General features: G+C 39.2%; 2 protein-coding genes and 1 long non-coding RNA gene across 3 annotated transcripts; 2 read left to right on the top strand and 1 right to left on the bottom strand.

Moving 5' to 3' along the window:
• The first annotated feature begins 252 nt into the window (after positions 1-252).
• arl6ip6 (ADP-ribosylation factor-like 6 interacting protein 6) lies at positions 253-4935 on the top strand. Its single transcript, XM_071525803.1, has 4 exons — positions 253-553; positions 1349-1402; positions 2046-2178; positions 3029-4935. The coding sequence occupies exons 1-4, from the start codon at positions 280-282 to the stop codon at positions 3120-3122; spliced, it is 555 nt and encodes a 184-aa protein (XP_071381904.1). The 5' UTR covers positions 253-279; the 3' UTR covers positions 3123-4935.
• A 2756-nt stretch (positions 4936-7691) lies between these two features.
• Positions 7692-10112, top strand: LOC139649415 (uncharacterized). Its single transcript, XR_011695608.1, has 2 exons — positions 7692-8539; positions 8818-10112. It is a non-coding gene; the product is annotated as an uncharacterized lncRNA (long non-coding RNA).
• Positions 10113-19971: 9859 nt separating this feature from the next.
• On the bottom strand, positions 19972-24590 carry LOC139649401 (NADH-ubiquinone oxidoreductase 75 kDa subunit, mitochondrial-like; the record flags this gene model as incomplete). Its single annotated transcript, XM_071525794.1, has 9 exons — positions 19972-20290; positions 20449-20521; positions 21265-21399; positions 21700-21875; positions 22081-22235; positions 22342-22502; positions 22732-22861; positions 24117-24245; positions 24445-24590. Coding segments are annotated over 9 exons (1197 nt in total), but the record flags the coding sequence as incomplete, so codon positions are not given.
• Positions 24591-25000: the final 410 nt, after the last annotated feature.

Genomic DNA, 25000 nt, shown 5'->3' with positions numbered 1-25000 from the left:
GGCTTTTATATTCCCTTGTTTCGCCCTTTCCCCTTGTACACTGTGGACGCCAGGAAGTGAGTACAAAAAAACTACACTGACGGCACACCCCGAGGGACTATATAATCGGAATGCGGAAGTGCACCTGGCCTACGACCTTAACGTCAAAATAGTTACGCTGGCTATTGCCAGTGGTCAACACTGAAGTTGTACTGTGCAGAGATTAGCGCACGAGAACCTACGTATTTGAAGTGAGGAACCGGCCGAAAGTAACTTTCCCGTGAGTTAAACTGCAGCGGAATGCCAAGGAGTGCAGTGACAGATACGGACGTTTTCGGTGAAAGTGTCGGTCGGTTATCGTCGACAGAGGGCGTGGAGCATGCGGCGACTGTTTCTTTGAGAACGGGGATCAATGTCGCTTCAGGAGAGGGACCCGGTATGACTCGCGGGCAGCGGTTTGACCACCGCAACGGCTCCAAACCGTGGCCCGTCCTCGTGCTGTCAACACTCGGCTCCGCGCTCGCTCTGGCCGCCGTTGGTGCTTTCTGCGCCCTCCTCTACCCGCTCCTGAAAGGTGTGTGTGTGTGTGTGTGTGTGTGTGTGTGTGTGTGTGTGTGCACGCGCGTGTGGCGCATGCAGTGTTGTCTTGTGGAAACTACTCTGAACAAGTTTAGCTACTGTACTTAAAGTTGTCATTGAGGTGCTAACTAAAAATACATGATTTAAAAATAAATTGCGTACAAATAAGATAAGATGGAAGTTTAATGCTCATCTGGGTAATTTGGGTCGTTGCAGCAGCCGGTAACAGGATACAACAAGGAAAATATAGAGTATAAATAAGAGTAGAGCGCGTGGGTGCTATTAAACATAACGCACCATTAGAATGTATTGGGTAGAAGTATGGAATATTTGAATTACAGCATATGCAGGGCTGCAAAATAACAGGAATATGCCATACTCATAGAGAGAAAAACTGAATATGTATGATGTGAAAATATACCATGAATATGAACTATATTCAGTATGAAAATAGATGAAATATAAAAATGTTAAGATAAGTGCAATAACAGATGAGAAAACTATGGGTTAAGAATGTGTTTGGCTCCATTGTTAACTATCCTAAAAAAATTACATTGCCTTGAAGTACAAATAATCAATCATTTATGGTTGCCACGTTTATTTATGTGGCAACCATATAGCAACCAGAAACAAGCCTGCAATATTTTGGGGCACCGGCTGATAGCTTGAAAAATGCTGATCTGCATGATTTTTGCATTTACCAGTACACAGGATGTGATGTTGCCATCCTTTGTGCCAAATGCCAATATTAGTATTGATTAATGATGAGATGATAATCGCTGTCCTTCAGAACTGCGGGCTGAGAGAGTGAGAGCAGAGGATGGGACTGAAGTCAGGATGCTTGGTGAGTATCATATGTACTTAATTTTGTCCCTATTCCAACCTTTTTCATATCAAGGACCCCTAATGTAGTCTATTGCTAGATATGATTTTGTCCAGAATTCCATGTATATCTGTATTATAGGTAGAGAGATAACAGTGAAACTATGATCAAAACAGTCATTTTTCTACATTCTCTAATTGTGTTAACTTCCTGTAGATTAAATAATGCTGAAGTTTAACAATTCATCAATTTTCTGGGGACCCCTGGAAGCCCCTCGAGGACCCCGGTGGTCCCCGGACCCCACGTTGAGAACCACTGTTCTATACAACCTAGTTGAAAATTACTGTTTATTTTTAGAGTAAGTAAGTAATAATACCTCTCTCATGGTTAAAGAGTAACTAAACCCCAAACCCAAATCTGTGTAAAGCCTGCCAGGCGGTGACATCACCTGGCACCAAAGATCAGCCAATAACAGATGGCAATTTCAGTAGCATGGTTTGTACCATTAAATGTAAGGCTTTACACAGATCTGGGTTGGGGGTTTAGTTACTCTTCAAGAACTTTCTTCAACAAAAAAATCCAAACGACTATGAGTCCGTCAGCCTTGGATTAAAAAGACTAGAGTGTGAGAAGGACTTGACTGTGTCTGTCTGTCTGTGAGCAGGTTTCTGGAGTATCCTGGTGTTGTCAGTGTCAGCTGGATTCATCTGCTGCGCCTTCTCATGGACGCTCACCTACCTCGACTCATACAAACCCGGCATGGTGTTCCCAACACCCCTGGCACTGTCCCAGCTCAGGTAATGCACACATTTGCCCTTTAGTAAAAATCTGATATATTGGCCAGTCAGTGACGTCCACCTCTGACATGATGGACGTGCCTCCCTGACCACAGCTAGTCAATATGTTTGTATGTCCCTCCACCATGGTACATATGTCATCCGAAATTATTAGTATCTGTATTGGACCTCAAAAATCCATAACTATCGAACCTTTATTTCAATGTATGATGATAACTGTAACGTAGGGCTGGGCGATAATTCAATATTATCGTTTATCGTCTTTCAGTGGAATCATATCGTGATGATATGAAGATATTTTAATATCATGACACATTTCTGCTGTCTGAATTGATGATGACAAGCAAATTTTACTTAAAAACTCTCATAAAATGAGGTATGGTAGGAATATTATTTGAATATTTCTGTTTTGTTTGACATCACGCCTAACATTATCATTTGGTTCAATGAGATGAACATTAATTTGATTATTTAACATGATTTTGCATACAAGAACCATATCGTGATATATACTGATATCGAGAAAAATCCTTATGATTATCATGATATTGATTTCAACCATATTGCCCAGCCCTACTGTAACATTGTTTTTGCCATCATATTCTTGGTGAATGATTGAATCTGAATAACACTGACAAAAGTGTGTGTGTGTATTTACTACTTGTAAGGTTAAAGTTAAAGTTCTCACAAGCCTATTTGTCATAATCACATAGTACGATTTTGGCAGTCCTTACATGGAAAACCTTTTTCTTGAGGCCAAACAGAGTGCCGGGCTGTGATGAAGACAACACAGTAAAAACAGGAAATCATGTCTCTTTACATGTGTGTGTGTGTGTGTGTGTTTATCCAGACATGCACCAGGCCAGGGCTTCCATGTGGGCTACACTGTTGCTGTCCTGAACGGCATCATGGCAACGCTCACCGTCATCTGGAGCCTCATCTGACACACACACAAACAGTCGGGACGCTCTGATAGCTACACTGGTATCTGATGCTGGGTAGGTACCAGGCTCAAACAGGGTAATGGGATCCGAGAATTTCTCCAGTTCCTCTAAAGAAACAGCTCACCCCAAAATGAAAATTCTGTCATCTACTCACCACCATGTCATCGGAAACTCCAGTGAAATGAAACATTGAAAACACAGCGAGTTAGCTACTGCAGGTCTATCTCAGCCTTAGTCTAAACAGTTGAAGTGAATGGGGTCTGGCTGTTTAGAGGTCAGCAGCATAAAATGTCCATTCCATTTCTCTAAATAGCTCATGCAGCATAATCCAAGTGTTTTGCATCCAAAAAATTGCACTTTCCAACAGGCCTATATTTGGATTATTATGTAGTATTATTGTAGGTAGAGGAAATGGTAACTTTTTAGAAGCAAGGAAATGGCTGATCCTGTTTACAGGCTTTGGTGGTCATCCAAACTTCAATGGAGTTATGAGGGTGAGTTGATCATGACAGGATTTTCATTTTGGGGTGACCGTTCCTTTAAAATCCATTAAAGAACCACTAAGAACCACATACAACATGCCTGATTAAATCAAAGCAACGCCACTTGATTTTCTGCCTTCTTTCACAAGTAGAAGTATATCCGATTTCTCAAATGGTGGGAAATTATATTTCAATCATTCTTGTCCAGTGACCCCAAAATATGTATATATTGTTCAGTTAAAGTAAAAGATTGGATTGGTACTTGGTACCGATACTTTAAATTTAGCACTCAGTTTTGGGATTAGCTGTCAAAAAAGGTATTGGTTCATCCCTAATGTTCTGCATTACTGGGCTGATGAGTAAACCTGACAAAGCAGCATTGTGAAATGTGTTTATTTTTTCATGCATTTTGAAAAATTAGAGCGATAAATCATTGAAACAAGTTTGTCTGTGAGCACTTAAGTGTGTGGCAAACCTACAGTTTTTATGGATATTGTTTGCCTGAACTTTGCCAGCATCTCTACCTTAGTTGAACAATATACACTCATTTTCTCACTGGACATAAATGATTGAGATGTACATTCACATGCTGTATTCCTGTAATATGGGGCAGTTCAGTATATAGTCCACAGATTAAAGCCTTTCTCTGGTTCCCTGGTTTCTGGCTTTGGGAATAATTTTTTACCTTCACAAATACCGAACTTCCCAATATCACAGGAATAATGAATAACATAAATTCTGGTTAAGGATGAATTTTTACCTTACCTTTTACCTGAAACTTTGATTCATCATAAAACACTGATTTTTCTCTGGGGTCTGCGATGTACTGTCTGCCTCTACTGGTAGTGAAAGCTGGGAATGTCTGGTACACTGTCTTATAATGAGTTGAAACAATTTTGGGTCTTCACAACTCCTTAGTTATGTTTTAAATGGTGATTATCAGTAGCCTGCTACTTGTTGGAAGAACTAACTTTGTAAAAAAAAGGATCACACTGTAAATATTACTTAAAATTTTTTCCATGGGTTTATGTGAAATTAAATAGATAGAAGCCATATCGCCTACTGAACAGTTTGTATTGTTTGTGTTGTTTGTATTGTCATTGTATTTAACTGTAATATTTCAAGAGAACAGTATTCTTAGAAGAATTTACAGGTATAGTGCTCTGGATAACAGCTCATATCCTTACTATGGTCTTACTCAACATAAGCTGTTTAGTGTCTATATATCACATGGACAAAGAGCCCTATAAAAACGAATAAACAGAATATACTGAATCTTGCCATGGAGATTAAACTTGCATGAAAACCAACAATAAACAGAGTAACTTCTACACATACAGCAGTGTTTCTCCTATGTTTGTTTTTTCTAACTGTAGTGGTAGGAAGCACAAAAGCAGATCATGTAGTGGGGTCTGGGGTTATCCACCCCCGGGAAGAACATTTTCATTAAATAGAAAAGATTTCACCTTGAAACCAGTGTTATGAAATCAGAAAATAACTGCTGGGAAATATGACTCAGACTCAATCAGGGGTGTTGTTAGGATTTCAGAACATTCGGGGCTCAGCAGAGACAGTTAACAGAAACATAGCGGGGGAGGTCCGGGGGAAGATTTTTAAAAATTTCAAAAGCAAAATGCATAAATCTGGTGCACATTGACATGAACATTGTAGCCCAAGGTTGATCATTTGTTAATTCGGTTATAAATCTTTGAAATCATATGATGAACAAAGGGAGACAAAGGGTTAATATTTTCATTTTTAATAAGCTTGATAAAGAGCCAATTAACCTAGATTGCACAATAGTTTAACCAATCAGATGGTTCAGCCTCCTCTGGCTGTCCAACGATTGCATAGTGCCATTGTAGAGGCTGCATTCTTGGCAAGAGCAGAGCTTTGTTGCCTAAATTGTAAGAAATGTAACCAAACTTTGAAATCAAATCAAATGCATTCAAAGTTATATTCTTTAATATCACTGACTCATACTTTGTGATAACTCAAAGAACAGCATGGATAGAGGCCAAACACCACTTCTTTTCAGAGAGCACCGAGGCCAAACACCGTTATTCAAGCAAGAGAACCCTGAATTCCCTGCATTGGTGAGTTGAAGCTTCCAGAAGCTACACCGACGGAAAAAGAGCCGTTAATTCCCGCAATGTTAAATTCCACTTACTTATGCTAAGTATTAGCTAGTATTAGCTAGTATTAGCGCTCCAAAAACTTGATATATTGGGTTTGAGATATAATGCTTATGTATAGACATGTTCTGTGATGTTAGTGTATTTAATGTCCCTTGTTTTGTTGCACTTATTTCTATGTTTTTTTAATAATTGTTGCTCTTATCGCCATGCTGCTAGCAAAAATGCTTTGCCTAGTGTTTAGTGCATTATCTTGCTAGCCACCTAAGCCAAGAGGGTGCAAAGAGGTAAGCATGGTTTACAAGCTACAACCTGAGTTTATTAAGACCTTCCAATGTGTTAATACTTATGCGCACATTATTATAATTAGATTACTAATGTAACCAAGGTTATATGAATCTAAATTACATTTAGGTTACTAATGTAACCATTATTTTGGTTTCCTGAAGGTTATGAATGTAACAACGGTTATTTGAAAACTGAATTGAGATATATATGTTGTACAAGAGAGAATATGATATTGATTGCAGTCAAACTTTAACTTATGGTCAGCAGAGTTCATAGTGGTAGCATGTCATTTCTGGCCTTATCCATAGGTCAGTTTTTTTCCTTAGATTTGGAATCCGTTTAGAAGATCAAGAGCCCATCAGAGGAGTTCAGCTTATTAACAGTAACTGGATGGAGAGCCACACCCAAAGGATACAGAACCTATTGCTTACAGATGGAAGACCGACACTTAGAAGACACACATTCACCTATTCCTCTCCAAGTGCGGTAGGACTGAACTGTACACTTCACAGCCCAGTGCAGCAAAGGTTCCAGGCCGATTTTGAATCGATTTTGAATCGGCCTGGAACGTCATAAAAAGACGTTGTATGTATGTTGTAGGTGCCTCAGCCAGCTGAACCACAGGACAGTCCATTAGTTGACCTTTTTTGAGAATTTTGCCCCTGCTCCTTTCTGTGCACACTGGTTGACGTAGTAGACAATATTATAATACCCCATGTGGACATATTGTTAGCAGCAAGAGGCCTAGTAATGGAGCTCGCCTTTTCAGCTGACAGCCAACTCGGGAGTCAGTATTGTCTTCGGGTCCTACAGGTATGCAAGAGACAAATTAGGTATAGGTCCAAAATCGCCCAACTTATCCTTTAAAGAGTAATTCTGCACCCAGTTTGAGCTTCTCTCGGCCTACTGCATGATTTGAAAAAATGCAAGACACTGAGTGTGAAGAGTGGGGGAAGGAGGGGGGTTTGGGGTTGGTGACAAGAGGAACAGAGTGGAGTGTTCATGGTAATGTGCACACCAAACTCCATTCGATCCGCAGAGTCCCTCTCAATCTTTAAGAAAAGGCTAAAGACCCAGCTTAGTGAACACCTTCTCACCTGATGGACTGTGTAATCTATTAAAAAAAAAATCTTTATCTGCCTCTATGCTCTGCCTTGTAGCACCTATGTCCTGTTGGACCAGAACTTAGCTTTATGGCACTTACTCTCGTTATTCTCTCCTGGGAAATTGTAATTGTAACATGGCTGAATCTCCAACTGAACTGCAACTGCTCATTTTAACCACTGGAGGGCAAACTAAGCCAGGTTTAATGAGACAAATACTGAGTCAGGTTCAGTGAGATAAATATGGCACCAGCACATTGGTGCTCAAATATTGACAGAATGACTGCCGTTGTTGTATTTAATAACTAGATAGTAGGCTACTAAATACCAGTTTACAACTCAAAAAAAGTTTTTTAATGTGGAAGCCGTTTCCCTAACTTCATGAAAATGCAGTGCCCAGTGCATTAACATTTTGTTGGTCTACTGACCTGTCAGTCATTCTCTGAAGGTGGGACTTTGAGAAGAAGAAAAGAAATTCTCCAAAATGATTGGACAGTGAAAGGATTCAGTATGGTATATATATACAATATGCAAGCAGTTTTCTTCACCCAGTTGCTACACTGCTACTGTTACTACAGGAAGACCTTTTTTCAGACCTTTGGAAGTTCAAGATCTCTACTTTCTGTAGCAAACCAACTTTCTCTACCCCTTGCAGCAAGGGGTGGAGAAAGTACCACTTTTTGTCCACTATTTGCCACTCTTCCTTCATTTACCGGTAAGTAATGACAATTTTGTGATAATTTTCTTCTTTTTAGCAGAGCAACTTGTATTTAAAGCAATATTCCACTTAGTTTTAACATGGGGGTTATTCGGCACAGATCCTACTACTGTGATTTTCAATTCACATTTGGTCTTGGTTTGGGAGACCGGATCTAGTTTTATTTTTAAATACTACTTTTAGTGTAAAGCAAGGATAGAAATGCAAAATGAGGAAGGACCCACTGTTTTGTTGTCTTAAAAGCAGGATCTGTTGTTGAATCTGTTCACAAATGTGTTAAATGACAGTTTTCAGGATATTTCCGTGGCCTCATTCAAATGAATGGGAAGTAAAAATCTGAACACTACAAACTCCATTGAATACATTATTGAGGTATCCTGATTTTGGTGAGTTGGGCAAGCAGCTAGCTGGATATCTAAAACGTTTTTCAAACAGTTATCAATAATTTGGGTAAATTTACATTAAAAATGTCTTCTGTTAACCAATATCATGTGATTGAGAAATGTGACTCTCTTTGTACTGGACCTTTAAGAATTTATTGGAGAACTTTAACAGCTAGTGTTGTAGCTTTTGAGATCACCTGACTAACTCATCTGTATATCTGCTTTTTCATTTCCTCCTCCATAGATCACTAAATTCTTCATCAAAATGCTTGCTGGATGATCATTATAAATTATTATATTATAAAATGGTAATGTTTTTTGTTTTTTTTTAAACCTATATGCTAGTCTTGTCATAAAATAACACCATTAGTGAGACTCACAGGGTGAAAAAAGAACTGAGAGAAAAGATAATGGTTAGGCGCGTTGAAATAGGGTGGAGCAGGAAATGTAATGTCTGCTTTAGTCGTGGTCTTTGTTCCCCAACCTTAGTTATAATAATAATAACTTCATTTATAAATATCACACTGTTTTTAGAATATTGTTTTACATATGAATTAAATAAATTCTCATATTTCTATTTTTCAAGGAAACGGAGAAGCTGAAGGAGGATCAACTATTTGGCCCTATAATTTTGAAACAGATGCGACATGAATTTTGGCACATTTTCAATATCCGTCGGAATATTAAACAATTTAAAGATTATTGGGAAACAATAAACTCTATTAACAAAGTAGAACTTTATAATGATATAATGAATGTGTCTTCAAATGGAGTAGTGGACGGTGATGCAGTTCACTCAGATATTTGCCAATTCTACATGATTCATCAGCCTGTGAAAGAACTGGAGAGGGACAAGCAATATGCATATGCTAGTGTAGTCATGGAAAACAATCATGAAGCGTTTTTTCCAATCGTTTGCCCAGATTTTGATAACAAAAAACATAGTGAAGAAATTTTAATTGAAAAAATTGAAGCATATTTACATCACGCCAAAAAGGGCAAAGTAAATACCCCAAAATATGTCTTGATTTTTACAAATAATAGCCCATGTTTAAAAAGAAAAGCAAACATTGTCCCTTGTATGTTTAAACTTTTAGATAGTGCCCATGAATGGAACATTAATTATGGGCTTCGCACGTGTGTATTTTACAAAAAGTTTTGGGGATTTACTGGCCCAAAATGTTTTAACAGTCTAACTTTTGATAGTGTTTCCAGCCCCAGCAGTGGTTTTTATCCATATTTTGAAGAATGCATGAAGATCCCTTTCAAATTAGACGGTACCAAATTAAAAGAAATTTTTAAGAAGAGTACTGTATTTCACACACACAGAGATATGTCAGAAAGTAGTAAACAAAATAAACAAGAATTACATGAAAATATAACAACTGCTCGCAGGAACCTTGTGTCTTTGGCAGAGAGTTCAGACGGACTGTATGAAGAACATTTAGATTTGGCAAAGCAGATCATCGCTACTTTTAATTTTTTCCCAGAAGTGCATGATAAAATCTGTAGAATATTGCAAAAGGAGTGGATTGAAATGTTAAAGAACAGTTTGATGATACCCATTCGAGAAAAAATAACTTCAGAATTCAACAGAGAATCAGTTATACATTTTGAAAATTCCCATATGTCATTTCTAGGAAACAGCAGCCCCCTCTCGCTTTACTATATTCCTCATGCCCGATGAAGACAGAATCATCGTTTAATTATAAGCACCATTTTCCAGGGGCATGCCTGATCGTCTTTTTTAATAAAGAGGTCGGGGAAGAATTTTCCTGCACTCCTATATTGGCCTAGGATGCAGGTTTTTTGCTTCCCTCTGGAAAACTACTACTATTAATAAAACTATTAATAAAAAAATTGATATATTTTAAATCATAAGTATTGTTTGTCGTCATTGCTTGAGCTTTTGTGCTGGTCTACTCCATATCAATGTTTTTTTTTCTTTTTTCTTTTTTTATCTTATGGGCTTAGTCGTCCAAACAAAAATAGAAAAATAGAAAAAAGTCTGTCAAACCAAAAGCCAGACAGGTGCATTCTTCAGTGGCAGTCCTCTGTTAGGTGTTTGAGGCTTAACCACACATGGAAAGATGTGAACAATCATCAGCTCCCCAAAACTTAATAATTTTATGCCCCATCACCTCTATTAATTTAGCAAAAAGTGCTTGAAAAGCTATAAAGGCAGCAACTTAAATTGGCAGCATGCAGCAGCCTTTTTCATCATTATTTGGTTTAATTTGTGCAATAGGCAACAAATTACAGTTTTATTTTCCTTTATTAGTAGCTAGTATCCATTACTGGTACATGACCACGTTATATAGGCCTACCACTATCCCAGTACACAAACTTGTTCTCCTTTATTTCAGTGGAGTGTTGATAACTGGCACAACTCTGTCTGACTAAAGGCCTACCAGCCTTGTGGCTGGTTTATGGTCTCAACCCTGTCTACCTTTAATCCAACTGATTAAAGGTAGAGACTCAGGCAAAAAATACAAGTTTTATATTTTTATAAATAAGACAAATATGTAAAACTTGTATCTTATGTTTTATATAAAAAAATTGTATTATGTGATACAAATGGTGTCTAAGGTAAATGTCATTGTCATATAAAGCAAAGTATGACCTTATTCACGTGGTGGCCATTTTGAATAATCTCTTATCGCTAGCTACCAGAGACTAGCGTAGGTGGCTAGCTAGTAGCTTACTAACCAGCTAGTAAGCTAACTATCTTCCCTGCTGAATTCAAAAAGTAGTTCTCAAGATTGCTAGCTAATTTGGTAACTGTAGGTTTATCTGTATTTTGTACTCACTTGTGTTGAAGTAATGCTACATTTATATAGGCTACTGTATATATTCCAGTCTTCTGGATGGAGTTTCCCACCACAAGTGTTCAAAATGGCAGATGAGGGGATGAATCGAGGGGTCGGATGAGTTCGAGTCGATGTCAGCTCAAGGAACCCAGGGAATTGCGACTCCGGGTGGGGGCACTGTCTCGCCGACTTCATCATTGCCATCATCTTCCGGCTCCATCATTGCCCCTGTGGTTCCTGTAGTGAGAGAAGAGTGCAAAAGACAGAGAAAAAAAGGGGTTTGTGTGGGAGGGGTGCGAGAACTGAGACCTACAAAAGAGGAAGGGTAAATGGTTAGGCACGTTTAAATAGGGTGGAACAGAAATCTTAGACATAATTATATGACATAATAATATGTCTAAGAAAAAACAAAAGATTCACCAGCCATTTAAAGTTGATTAGAAGGCATTTATGGAATGGCATAATGAAGCTGTGGCCAGGGACAGAAAAAGTGAGGCAGGGAAAGGTCAGACTAAACGGTCTCAGTGTCTGAAGTATGCAGATCCCGACCTCGACCCAGCTCCACCGCGGACCCAGCCACCACTGCCACCGCCTGAGGAACCAGAGCCAGAAGAAAACCAAGGGGCGACAGGAGGTGTTGAACCAACTCCGAAGAAGGTGTATCCAAACCTGAACCCTTTCCACAGTGACCAAGGAAAGATTCAACCCCCTCCATATAACTCTCCCCCAGGAGAGTTCCATAGAGTTCCCCTGGGGCCCTGACGATGGACCCAGCAGACCTAACCTGCCTCCCCCCATCTCGGATGGAGCAGCCATGTTGGTCTACAGGCCATGGACAATGTCAGAAATGAAGGTCGAGACCATGTTCGCACACATTGTGTGAACTGTGACACCGGGCGACTGAAAACCATGCAGTCCATGCTGAAAAACACAAAAGATCAACAACGTCTCCAAATGGCCCAAATAGCACTCCTGGAGGGAGCAGCAGACAGAGGCTATGGAAGAGGCAGAGGAAAGCCTGGCAACGATGGAATCTACTTCCAAAGAAAAAAAGTCAGTTCCCGCACACACTTATCACCTCTGCATTGATTTATTTAAAAAGAGTCAACGTTTTGGTCACAAGGACCTTTTTCAAGACATATCAATTGTAAAGTGACATTAGTGCTTAAATACAGCCCATGATTGCATAACAGTCCACAGCTGTGTTGGAGGCGTGTCCATGATCCCATACAACACCTCACTCATTTAAGATTCCCTGTCAAAACACACAACATCCACAATCGTACACATCCAAAATCCTTCTGACACTGCTAAAGAGCAAAACATCCTTTTCTCTGGTTAGTAGTATATATATATATATATAAAACATAGCCCAAGTTCACGTATACAAAAAAATCCCATGGGGTCCTACAACTTGAAAATCAATCATGTACAAATGTGCAAAACATGTACTCCAAAACAACGATGGAACGATGGAATCTACTTCATCTGTGGTTCCAAGCACCATTGGGCCAAGAACTGGCCAAAGAAAAAGGGAAGAAAGAAGGGCAATGGTGGAGATTGACGGGACGTGGAGTCGGGGACGGGTCGGGAGGAATCTGCAGAAACCGAGACACATGAGAACACCCAAACACAAACAGAATGTGACTTAATTCAATTGGCAATTGAACATTTAGAACAAAAACAAAATAGTGAGGCTGGTCAGGGAACGTTCACTTATTTGACAAACACAGTTTACGAGGTTATGCCCAAAGTGACACTAATGGTCTCAGGTCAAATGGTATCATTTCTGGTGGACTCAGGCACCACCGAATCTGTAATTCAAGAAAATCAATTGTTTCCAAAACCCAAACTCAGTGGACAAACCATGAGAACAATTGGGGCTAATGGGGACGGGGTAACAGAAAAATACACCACACCACTAACTGTGGAAGATGAATTTGTGGGACGCTTAAAGCATTCCTTTTTGCTGTCCACAAGTTGCCCCATCAATTTGATGGGATGAGACTTAATGTGTCAGTTGGGAATAGTCTTGATAGCAACTGAATCAGGGATTCAAATTTCTAGAGTAGGACAAACTTGGTCAAACTTGGACAAATGGTAAAATACGACTCCAGACCGTTATTGCACGCCTATGAGTGGCAGCTGATAGATAACGCACACTTGCACTGTTACAACACCTAGCCAAAACAGGAAACAAAGCAAGCTTGAGTAAATCACAGTGGGTGCAACCCAAGGTAAAGTTCCTGGGACATGACATAAGCGGGGAGGGCAAATCCTTATCCCCTGATCGAGTCCAGGCCAGAGTTTCTTGGGAATGACATCATACTGCAGACAGTGGGTTCCAAATTATGCTGAAATAGAAGCACCATTAGCAGGAATAGCCCACGGTAAAGGACTGACCCCGACTCAGACAGTGACTTGGACACTGGAGGCGGGAAAAAGCCTTTGTAGACCTTAAAGTGGCGTTGCAAATGACGCCCACCCTAGGTTTACCTGACATGACTAGACTGTTCATACAGACTGTGGATGAAAGACAAGGGTTTATGACATCAGTACTGTTACAAGAGCGTGGGGGTAAAATGAGACCAGTAGCGTACTTCTCATCCAAACTTGATACTGTAGCTGCAGGGCTACCAAAATGCCTTAGAGCAGTAGCTGCAGCAGAGACAGCAGTCACAGCATCCAGGGATCTGGTGGGTTATAATGATCTTACTCTTCTAGTTCCTCACGCTGTGTCCATCATACTGCTTGAACAAAGGCCGCACATCTGTCTGCTGCCAGGTGGTTGAAGTATAACACAATACTGCTTGAGATGCCTAACATAACTGTTAAAAGATGTACTGTGCTTAACCCTGCTACTCTTCTCCCAACTTCAGAGGATGGCGAGCCTCACGACTCACACTAACCGAACAGACTCTGATTCACAGGGAAACACAAGGGCAGATGCAGCTGCCAAGGCAGCGGCCACACAGAAGATAACAAACATTTGCTTATCTGAGTCAGAGCTGCCTGTAACACCAGCCGCTGACTTACAGGAACTGCAAAGCAAAGCATCAAAAGAGGAAGTCGCTCTGTAGAAGAAGAATGGGTGTGCACAGAGAGAAAGGGTATGGTACAGCACTGATGAAAAACCATGTCTGCCTAAATACTTATTCCCCTTCTATGCTAAGTTGACACATGGAAAGGATCATGTGTCAAAAGCGGGGATGTATCAGGAAATAAGTAAATACTGGTACACAAAAGGCTTCACAAATTACTCACAAAAATTTTGTAAACAATGACGATGGGGAATTCCAGTAAAAATAAGTAGCGACAACGGGACACATTTTGTGAACAGGGCCTTAAGGGAGGTGGGAGAGTATTTGGGCATTGACATGAAACAACACTGTGCATACGACCCACAGAGTGGTGGCACAGTAGAACGAGAGAATGATACCCTCAAAAACAAATTGGCAAAATGTTGCGAGGAAACAGGTTTGAATTGGACAAAGGCACTACCCCTAGTGTTAATGCAAATGAGAGCTAGACAGCGCATCAGGAGTGGGCTAAGTCCCTTCGAAATCCTGTTCGCTCGACCTCTCAACACGGGGATAGGGCCCCAGGGAAGACAACTGCCCACAACTGACCTATGTGAAGATGAAATGTTACGTTATTGTGCAAACCTCTCCTCTATGCTTTCTACTATCCATAGACAGGTCAAGGACGCCCTACCACAGCACACCACTACACCTCTACATGACCTGAAGCCAGGAGACTGGGTCGTGATGAAGACCTCCAAGCGGAAGAATTGGAGGGCCCCGAGGTGGAACGGACCATTCCAGGTGTTGCTCACTCAGTGGGACCACTGAAGTGTGAAAGGATTTCTTATCTATTAAGAGGGCAATATTGTTTATTTTTAATCATTCTAATACTGTTTGTTTATTAATATGTCTGTATCTATATGTATATATCATGTATATTATTATTTATTAATTGTTATTATTATTTTTTATAATATTTGATATTTGTAGGTATGCCTACATAATGTTTTATTATGTTATATTTATTTTTGTTTTGTGTTGTTTTTTACCTTTTAAAATGTTGAAAACTCAATAAACATATTGTTGAAAAGAAAAAAAAAAAGAGGGCAATATTGTTTGTGCTCCAAGGGAAATATTTTTTATTGGAATCATGTGTTCATGCACTCTGGGAAAATTTTAACCATACGTTTAAATGATGATGTGTTATGGTGCTCTCATACAGAGCTAAGAAGAGCTGGAGTCACACTTCCGCCATTGAAGCACTTGCTCAAACTCAGTTAACAACAAAAACAGCATTTATGCATTATTGTGTGTGTTAACATACCAGACACTAGTCTGAGGAGGGTTTCTTAACACCCAGATATTTTAATGCCAGATTTTTATATATCTGAGGAGGTTTCTTAGAACCTGAGGTTTCTTAACACCCTGTTACTTTTATATAATACATTTGTATTTTTATAATTGTGTGAGCATTTATATGCTCAAAGCAGGGAGTTGTGCTGGAAAAATACAACTTAGACTGTGTATTGTACTGTAAGAGTGGAAAACTACTAAGTGTCTGTATAATCACTTGTGTGACAAGGCCACAACAAGGCCAAGACAGGTCACATCGTGTCCGCATGAGCAGGACCAGTTTGAACGAGATCACCGCTCCCCAAGTGTCAGCGTGTCTGCTGTCTACTCATTTGCAAATGCTAAAATAAAAGCCAGAAAAACAAGTTTGTTGTCGCTCTCCTGCCCCATTACTCAAACTTGTGGTTTTTGTATTTAGTATTTTGTATTTCCGGTGATTGCCCACAGCAGGGGATTTTCAGTGCACATTAGGGCGCCCTTAACCACCCACATATGTTGTTTCCTGTTGCAGTTATAACTGCAGTTAGTACTGTATTACTGTAAACATGTATAGTTTGGAGTTTGAAACACTGTGTGAAGTTTATTTTATGTTAAGAGTGATTTGATTTTCAATACATTACAAATATTGGTAACACTACAATAAGGGTCACTAAGTTAAGGGTTAGTTAATGCTTAATAAGCATTAACTAACCCTTAATTAACAGTTAACTAATGTGTCTGGTAATCATTTACTAATGGTGTTCATGTTAACTAAGGTATTAATTTATACATTATTTAATAGTCATCTTTATAAACTATTAAATAATGTATAAATGTATTATATATAATAATGTAATATAATGTAATATAATAAATATAATGTGTTATTAAGCATTAACTAACCCTTAACTTAGTACCCCTTATTGTAAAGTGTTACCCAAATATTTTAATTCTATAAACCTGTGTGGTCCATAATTGCTTCTATGTACAATTTAAAATATATGCTTATGCGTGTCATTTATATGAGACAGTAAAGACTAACCTTTACACAATACTTATTTTCATTACGTGGTTCAACGCTCTCATAACAAATCAAAGCATTTAAAATGTTCAAATTTCCCAGGTATGACAGAGACAGTGGTGGTTTACATCATTTAATTATAAAAACGTATAACAGTCTTTAATTACAAAATGGTAAGTTATTACGATGCATAGCTTACATTGGAAAGTTTTATTTTTCTGTCATCTTGGCAAATCCCCCTTCACCGTTTGGGAAGACTGGACTGTGGACTCCTGAATGTGATGAATTGTGGGATAAGTGTTGTGCTCACTGTCTTCTAATGCAAGTCCAACAGCAGCAGCTCCCTCTAGTGGCAATAAGCAAGTCTGGCCGTGCAGTCTCTCACCCACCAGCCTGAAACATTCCACACATGCCAGATACTCAACTCCAGGTGTTAAGAGCCAGTTCAAATGTTCAGCAATTACCATGGGCCAATCAGTGTCATTTTGAGAATATAGGAACGCAGTGGTGAGATGCATCATTCCCCCAAGTTTCATCAAAATCCAGTCACTGGTGTCTGAGATCTCACATGTGATGGACAGACTGAAGGAATCTTAGCGATAGTCGTATCCAATCCAAAGACATCAACTTTATTTAAATACAAGAAACAACATAAAAATACAAGAACAAAAGGTATAAGATGGTTGCATTTTGTTTGTCATTCCTCTAAACAGGCTTTCGAGGGAGGAAGTTCAGCATCTTCAGTTTCCACTTTCCACCCTGGCTTTGTCTTTCTTCCTCCTCTGTGGTGGAGGTTGTCGTCTCTTTCTCCTCCATCCCTCCTTCTCAGCACATCCCTAGGTGAAAAGTTAGATGAGACTACATGAAACTTTATCGAAATTGAACCTGAAGTATGAAAGTCCTAAATTATCTAAATTTAAGGTCTGAAAAAGTCTTAAACTGTCTCAGATTCTATTTTTGGATGTCTATGAACCACTAATCCCTTAAAATAACCTCACATTTCCATTATTTCACCCCTTAATTCATGCAAAATCCCCTTAAAATCAGCAAGTAATTATTTGAGGATACCCCATCAAAACCTCCTTAAACACCCCTTAAGCTTGACTGCTTACTTTCTAATTTAATGTAAATTCAGGGAGACAGGAACTTTCCCTTAATAACTCATTAATAACCCGTAAACCTGCACAAAAGGCATAAAAAATACCTTAATTTCTAGTGTCTCCGTGAATGAACCCATAAATCCCTTATAAACCCATGATACTAACCTTACTTTTTTAAAGCTATGTTAATTTTAGTTGATAATGAATGTTTATGTAATGAGAAATTAAGGACATTTCAGGGATAAAATTGAGGGGTTTACTTTTTGTAGTGATAAAAGGTGTATTTAATCAAGTTTCATTTTGATGCACAGGATTATAAAATCTAAAATTTCAATCTTTTACAGCACATATCTGATCTTTCCATAGCTGTCATAACCAGTGGTGGAAAGTAACTAAGTACATTTACTTAAGTACAATTTTGAGATACTTGTACTTTACTTGAGTATTTCCATTTGATGCTACTTTATACTTCCACTCCACTACATTTCAGAGGGAAATATTGTACTTTCTACTCCACTACATTTATTTGACAGCTTTAGTTACTTTTCAGATGGAGATTTGACACAATGGATAATATAACAAGCTTTTAAAATACAACACATTGTTAAAGATGAAACCAGTGGTTTCCAACCTCTTTGGCTTTTGACGTCTTACAAAAAGCAGTGTGTAGTCGGGTCACATTTCAGATGTCTATGAGTTGTTAACAGCTCCACCAAATAGTGATTTTTCCCTCTAAACCTCACATGGTTTCATTTCAATAAATGTTCAAATGATCCAATATTTCAGCAAAAATCAAAGATTAGAGAAAAAGTCCAAAAACTGAAAACAGATTTGTGTATCAGAACTTTGTTTTTTCTTCTTTCCTCTCCCATTAATCATCTCACGACCCCTCAGATTTATCCGGGGACCCTTTGGAGGGGCCCGACCCCTAGGTTGGGAACCACTGGACTAAACTAGCTAACTGTATATAAACTAGTTCAAACTAGCTCCACCTCCAGCAGCTACAACAGTAACATGCTGCTTACACACTGATGCTTCAGTATTAATAATCTAATGATGTCATATATAATAAAATATCAGTCAGAGGGACCAAACCACTACTTTTACTTTAATACTTTAACTACATTTTGCTGCTAATACTTATGTACTTTTACTTTTTAGGATTTTTCATGCAGGACTTTTACCTGTAATGGAGTATTTTTACATTGCTGTATTGGTACTTTAGGATCAGAGTACTTCTTCCACCACTGGTCATAACAGGAAAAAAGTCAGATTACATCCCTGTTTAAACAATGAGATTCATACAGAAGCAGAAAATGGGTTTATGTATCCAAATGTTATGAAGTGCTGTTTGAAACCACTGACCTCCAAAAATGTTCAGCCGTCATGTTTCTTATCTCCGCTCAGCAGGCCATGAGCAGCTTTAGACTACACCGCTTTCAGACTGGAGAGGGACTTTTCTACTGCAAACTCAACTCTAATGCAAAAGGATTTAATCCAGCATGCCCATCTACTGTTTCAGTGATGCAGTGTTCAATAAAAAGGTGAGTAAACTGTGATCTCCAGTGATCAGCATAAGGCAAACAACCACAAATATTAATAAAAATTCTACTTTCATAAAAGCATTAGGTTATGCTGCCTTTCCCCCTTAAACGCCCCTATCTTTATATCATTTACATAAGTTTGATAGTATTTATTATGATGTTTACTATGAATTTACATCATAAAGATTTATATCAGGTGGGTACATTTAGTTGAGAAGGGTTTAACACCCACTGCAGCTATGATACAATATATAATTTATAAACAAATGATTTTATATTACACAAACAAATGATAAAATAACATAAGTTATAGCATTACTAATAATTAGTAAACATTATTAATGATCATTTCATTGTTTAACAGTAAAATAACTATTAACTAAAGTTTAATTAACTATCAATTTACCATTTATTAATGATGGTTATTATAAAGTGTTACCAGAACAATTAAGAGGAACAAGTTATCAGTTCATTCATGTGATGTTTTGTCTTGTGAAAACTGTGGTTATCATTTGTCCAGTAATGTAAGGAGCAAAGATGATCTTAGGCCTGGATTTACAGACACACAAAAAACAGATTTTTAACCCCCCCTACCCAAATCCTATAGTTTTTAATATGATGCTGGGCATTTCTGCTTTAGTAAAACAGGAGAAAGAACCCACAACGTGAGAATATGGTAAGTGGTTTGGTCCACTGAATCACAATGAAGGTTTTCCAAGTGAAATCGCAATTAAAGCTCAATTAGTTAAGTTAAAAATCAGATATTCAGCTCCAATGTTTCTTTTGGGAAATAATACAGATGACTTGTGACACTTTTCCGTATGCAAAAACAAACAATATACAATGCTTTAAGAATTCAACACAACAAATACAGAAAACTCACACTGGAGTAAAGACATAATTTTGTAGGATTTTATTCATATTTCATAAGTTTCTCAGCTTTTTTCAACAAAGCTTGTTCTCTCCCTCGCACTCGGGAGTGAAAAAGATTAACTGTGTACAACAAGCAGCAAGGACAACTTTAAATTAAGGAGAGACACCACTGTGTGTGTGTGTGTGTGTATGTGTGTGTGTAGGTGTACTTTGTATATGTTCACAGAAATGTGTGTGTCAGTTGGTGATGGAGTTGTCGGGTGTTCAGCAAATGGAGGGCTCGTCGATGGCGTCGGCTCCCTCTGTGATGGCCTTGACGCATTTGGCCATGGTCTGGGAAGCCCTGCTGATAGAGTCTAGAGACAGAAAGAGAGAAAGAAAGAGGCAGGAGGGGAGAAACATATAGGAAGATGGTCAATTTAGGGCAAAAACTGACAAAATTGTGTGCCATCTTACACGCCTTCTCCTTCTCTCTATCACACACTTAGAACAGAGACAGAGACTTTACACTCACCTGTCATGTAGAAGTCCTTTGCTGTGAGTTGAGGTGGCACTAGAGGAGCTGCTAGGAGCGTCTGATCCACTGCCTGAGACACAAACAGAGAGAGAGAGAGAGAGAGAGAGAGAGAGAGCCAGGTGAGATTCTCCTGAGAAAAAAGACGATCTCTTGGTTCAACAGCATATTATGGATGGTATGCAACTCGCATTTCTAACAATTTAAGAACATATTAAGTGGCAATGTATGATGACAAGTACAAGTTGCACCATTATGAGAATGTGTAAAGTAACAGCAGTACAACATACTGAAACAAAGAAAAAAGAATGAAAAATATATGCAATACAAAAATATGCCAAAATATTGAGAATATTTGCAGTATTAATTAAGTGAAAAATTTTAAGATTATCACAATATCTTATAGTTAGAAAGAATACAGGAATATGAAGAAAATAAATCTGTGAATTTACACCTTATATACTGTACATGACGTGCAGAATGTGCATTGCATTTGCATTACAGGTCTACAGAAGACCACAATAGTACAGCAAGTGCCTAGGTGTGCAGATTGTAATTTGTGTTTTTGCAACTTTTGGAGTTAAAACCAGAACTTAGTTCTATAGCACTTACTCTCGTTGTTCTCTCCTATCTAGAAACTTGCTTGTGTTGTATCCAAATCTCATGTGTAAGTCGCTTTGGATAAAAGCGTCTGCCAAATGTGAAATTGTAAATTGTAAATTAAAATCCCATCTCATGCTTTACTGTTGTACTTTGTTAACTGTATATGTGTGTGTGTGTGTGTGTGTGTGTGTTTGAGTGTGTGTGTGTACGTACCATGGCGAGCTCGTTGGCCTGTTTGAAGTAGTTTGCCTCCTCCACATCGTCGTAGCGGACCAGGTTAGGAGAGACCTCCGCTAGTCTGGATCGCACCTCGTCCACGGAGTCATAGGGCAGCGTCACACCAGCCAGCTACACACACACACACACACACACACACACACACACACACACACACACACACACACGAGCATTTGTGTTAACTACAATTTTACTGGACATTCCTTTAATTAACCTGTACAAGTCTTACAGTTATACACCGAGGTTTTGGGAGATCAGTCAACTTGAGAACATAGACACTAAGATCATCCATGTGTCCTAGATCATTGGCTTCAGTGCTTCTTGCTTCTCACTTTTGAGGTAATGTTAGTGGTCTACTATCACTCAACATAGTGTATGCTAACGTGAGTGAGGAGGGGACTTCCTCTTCACCTCAGATACAGCCCTGATGATCTTCCAGTCGTCCCTGGCCAGTCCGGGAGGAGTGACGGCCACCCGGGTCTGCTGGCTCCTCCCCTCTGTGTTCACGTAGGTGGCGTTCTTCTCCGTGTACGCCGCGCTGGGCAGGATGATGTCCGCCATCGGTGCTCCCACGTCGCCGTGGTGACCTGGAGAAACCGGGAAGACAAGATTGAAGGCACACATGCAAACAAAACAAGTCATTTGACTGGGTTTCTCATTTTAGGCCTCGGGGCAACAACTAGAAAATCTGAAAGGGTGTGTAGAGTGTTTTGGTATCCACGGTACTGTATGTGTGTATTCTGCATCTGCGTGTGTGTGTGTGTGTGTGTGTGTGTGTGTGTGTGTGTGTACCCTGGTAGATGATGAGGCTGCCTTTGGGCAGGTCAGCTCTGGTGATGCACCCGGCGTCGGCTCCCAGCAGGAACAGGACTTTGGGCGGGTTCTTCCGGATGGCCTCCACCCCGGCCTTGTAGCCCAGGTCCAGCGCTGCCACCTGACTGGCCACCCTGGTGACGGACACACACACACGTTGACCAATCAGAGCGGGAGACGTCAGCATATAGGAATAATCGATTATTCCTATATGACATAACTATATCCCTCCGACTGTACCTGTGCAGGACGTTGAGGACTTTCCACCCCTCCTCCACTCCGCTGCTGGTCCTGGCGTTCTGGGCGATGGAGGAGACGGCGCTCATAATGGCCGCTCTGTCTTCCCTCTGCAGGGCGCTGCTGCCCACCACCACTACTGGACGCTTGGCAGATGAAAGGGTCTAGAGACAGGAACAAGGATTGGGGGACAGCTTATATAAAAAGAGACGCTGAAGGTAGGATCCCCTCAGGATTTTTAGGAGAGCAAAGATCAAGCACAAATTGCCAGAAAGTCATTTGGAAACGAACAAAAAAAATCACATCAGTGGAGCATTTAACACCAATGTTCCCTCTAAGCTGATAGTTTGATGTTAGTGTGTGTGTGTGTGTGTGTGTGTGTGTGTCCATTACCTGACAGAAGGGGTGTGTGCCATTAGCCAGCTCCTGCAGTACGGAGGCCTCCTCTCCCAGATGGTCGTATGTGTAGCTCAGGTCAACGCTGCGACCCACCAAGGCGACACGCAGCTCATTATGGAGCCAGCTGATGGAGAGGGGATAGAGGAGAGGAAGGAGGGGGGAGGAGGAGGAGAGAGAGATGGAAGTGGAGGTAGGTTAAACACACCAAAAATGACTGAGTGACAAAGGAAGACTGTGCCTGTGTGGGGTTCTAACGCGTTCAAGTAATATTATCATTTTCCCATTAATGAGTAATGTAATTTCTAACTTTTGTTGTCACCACCTCTAAATATCAGATCGAAGATGAATTATCCACAAACTAGATCTATCCATTTGTTTTCCTTGTAAACAATGTCCTCACACACTGAGCTAGCTTACATGAGAAATGGAAGAAAAGTTGAGGTAACACTTTATAATAACCATCATTAATAAATGGTAAATTAATAGTTAATTAAACTTTAGTTAATAGTTATTTTACTGTTAACAAACAATGAAATGATCATTAATAATGTTTACTAATTATTAGTAATGCTATAATTTGTTATTTTATCATTCGTTTGTGTAATATAAAATCATTTGTTTATAAATTATATATTGTATCATAGCTTTTTACCCTTTTTACCATCTCTTATCAGCTATGATACAATATATAATTTATAAACAAATGATTTTACAAACTAATGATAAAAAAACATAAATTATAGCATTACTAATAATTAGTAAACATTATTAATGATTATTTCATTGTTTGTTAACAGTAAAATAACTATTAACTAAAGTTTAATTAACTATCAATTTACCATTTATTAATGATGGTTATTATAAAGTGTTACCAAAGTTGACTTTCTCTGGGTGGAAGTATTCCCACTACTTTGATTTTTATCCAATAAGAAGACAACAAAAACATTGGATATGGACATCGTTTGGGTTCCTGATCATACAGATTAGGATAAGTAACTGACATCCTACTTTTTGAAGGTGAGAGAAAATGTAATAACCGACTTTAGGAGTGTAATGTAAAAGGAATATAATACGTAGTGTTGTGATTTACTGCTCCCAGAGAGTAATAACTAAAGTAACAATATACAGTACTGTGCAAAATGTTTAGGCATCCTAGATTTTTTTATATAAATTTCTTAGAAGTCTTAGATGTTTGTTTGTTTTCTGCATTAGTGTGTCAGTAGACTGCTGTTTATTGTAAATTTTTGATATTCAGAAACTATTTCATTTCATTAGTTTTGAAAGCTTCTTGATCACGCTGGTCACTTTTTCAAGAACCAGACATCGCAAACGTAGGAAATTTGTTCCGAATAAATGGAAAGTGCCGTGCGTGAGTTTACCTCTTGCGGACCCGGGCGTTGAAGAGCGGGGCTTCGTAGCGTGGGTTGGTTCCTATGAGCAGCAGCAGGTCACAGTCCTCAATGCCAGCTATGCGGGAGTTCAGCAGGTAGTTGGAGCGTAGGTCAGTGCTAATGAGAGCAAGACAATACACTGTTAGCTACTAAGGCTGTGGACACACTAGAACTGTGTGTGTTCTTCCACACATCTTCCACATTTGCTTTGCTCAGGATAGCTGGACACTGCGGGGATTTCACTGATTTTACATTGTTTGGTGCATCAGCGCTGTCTCACACACACCAACACACACACACACACACACACTCTTACCCTGCCCCAGCCATAGGGAACAGCTCTTCGGTGCAGAGGTTGTCTGAGTCGAGTCTGTTGAGGAGGTCTTTGAGGGAGACCAGAGCTTCAGCGTCCACCATGCCTCCTGCTATGGCTGCTACCTCGCTGCCCTGCACCCCCTGCAGCTACACACACAACCACAACACACACACACACACACATATTACATAGGTGCACTCCTGCATACACACTTACAAGTATAATGCACACCAAGGTTATTATCGTTAACGAAAACTAATGAAATAATGAAAACTAGGTGGGGAAAAACATTTTCGTTAACTGAAATAAAAATAAAAACGAGGCTTTACAAAAAAACCGATAACTAACTGAAACTGTGTTGTGTGTTTACAAAACGAACTAAAATAAACTAAAATTATAGAGAAAATGTATTTGTCAATTTATTTCATACAGCCTAGTATTTTGGGTGGATATGAAATCTATCTTACAATTTTTTTTTTTTTTTTACCTTTTTGAATCTTGCCCCTGACAAATACCCATATTACAAAAAAAAGACTAAAACTAACACTGAAACTAA

This window comes from Centroberyx affinis, unplaced genomic scaffold (assembly GCF_046629955.1).
Source record: "Centroberyx affinis isolate AG114_WGS23_722 - 3 ecotype Tasmania unplaced genomic scaffold, CSIRO-AGI_Caff_v1 ptg001338l_1, whole genome shotgun sequence".
In the NCBI taxonomy this organism is placed as follows: domain Eukaryota; kingdom Metazoa; phylum Chordata; class Actinopteri; order Beryciformes; family Berycidae; genus Centroberyx; species Centroberyx affinis.
The sequence above is the reverse complement of the archived record's forward strand: the minus strand, read 5'-3'. Positions and strand labels throughout refer to the sequence as shown.

What these genes read in the sequence shown, in the direction of transcription:
- arl6ip6 (XM_071525803.1), top strand. Translation starts at nt 280, where the DNA reads ATGCCAAGGAGTGCAGTGACAGATACGGACGTTTTCGGTGAAAGTGTC. An exon ending in CCTCTACCCGCTCCTGAAAG is followed by an intron (nt 554 to 1,348) that starts GTGTGTGTGTGT and finishes GCTGTCCTTCAG; the next exon opens with AACTGCGGGCTGAGAGAGTG. An exon ending in CTGGCACTGTCCCAGCTCAG is followed by an intron (nt 2,179 to 3,028) that starts GTAATGCACACA and finishes GTGTTTATCCAG; the next exon opens with ACATGCACCAGGCCAGGGCT.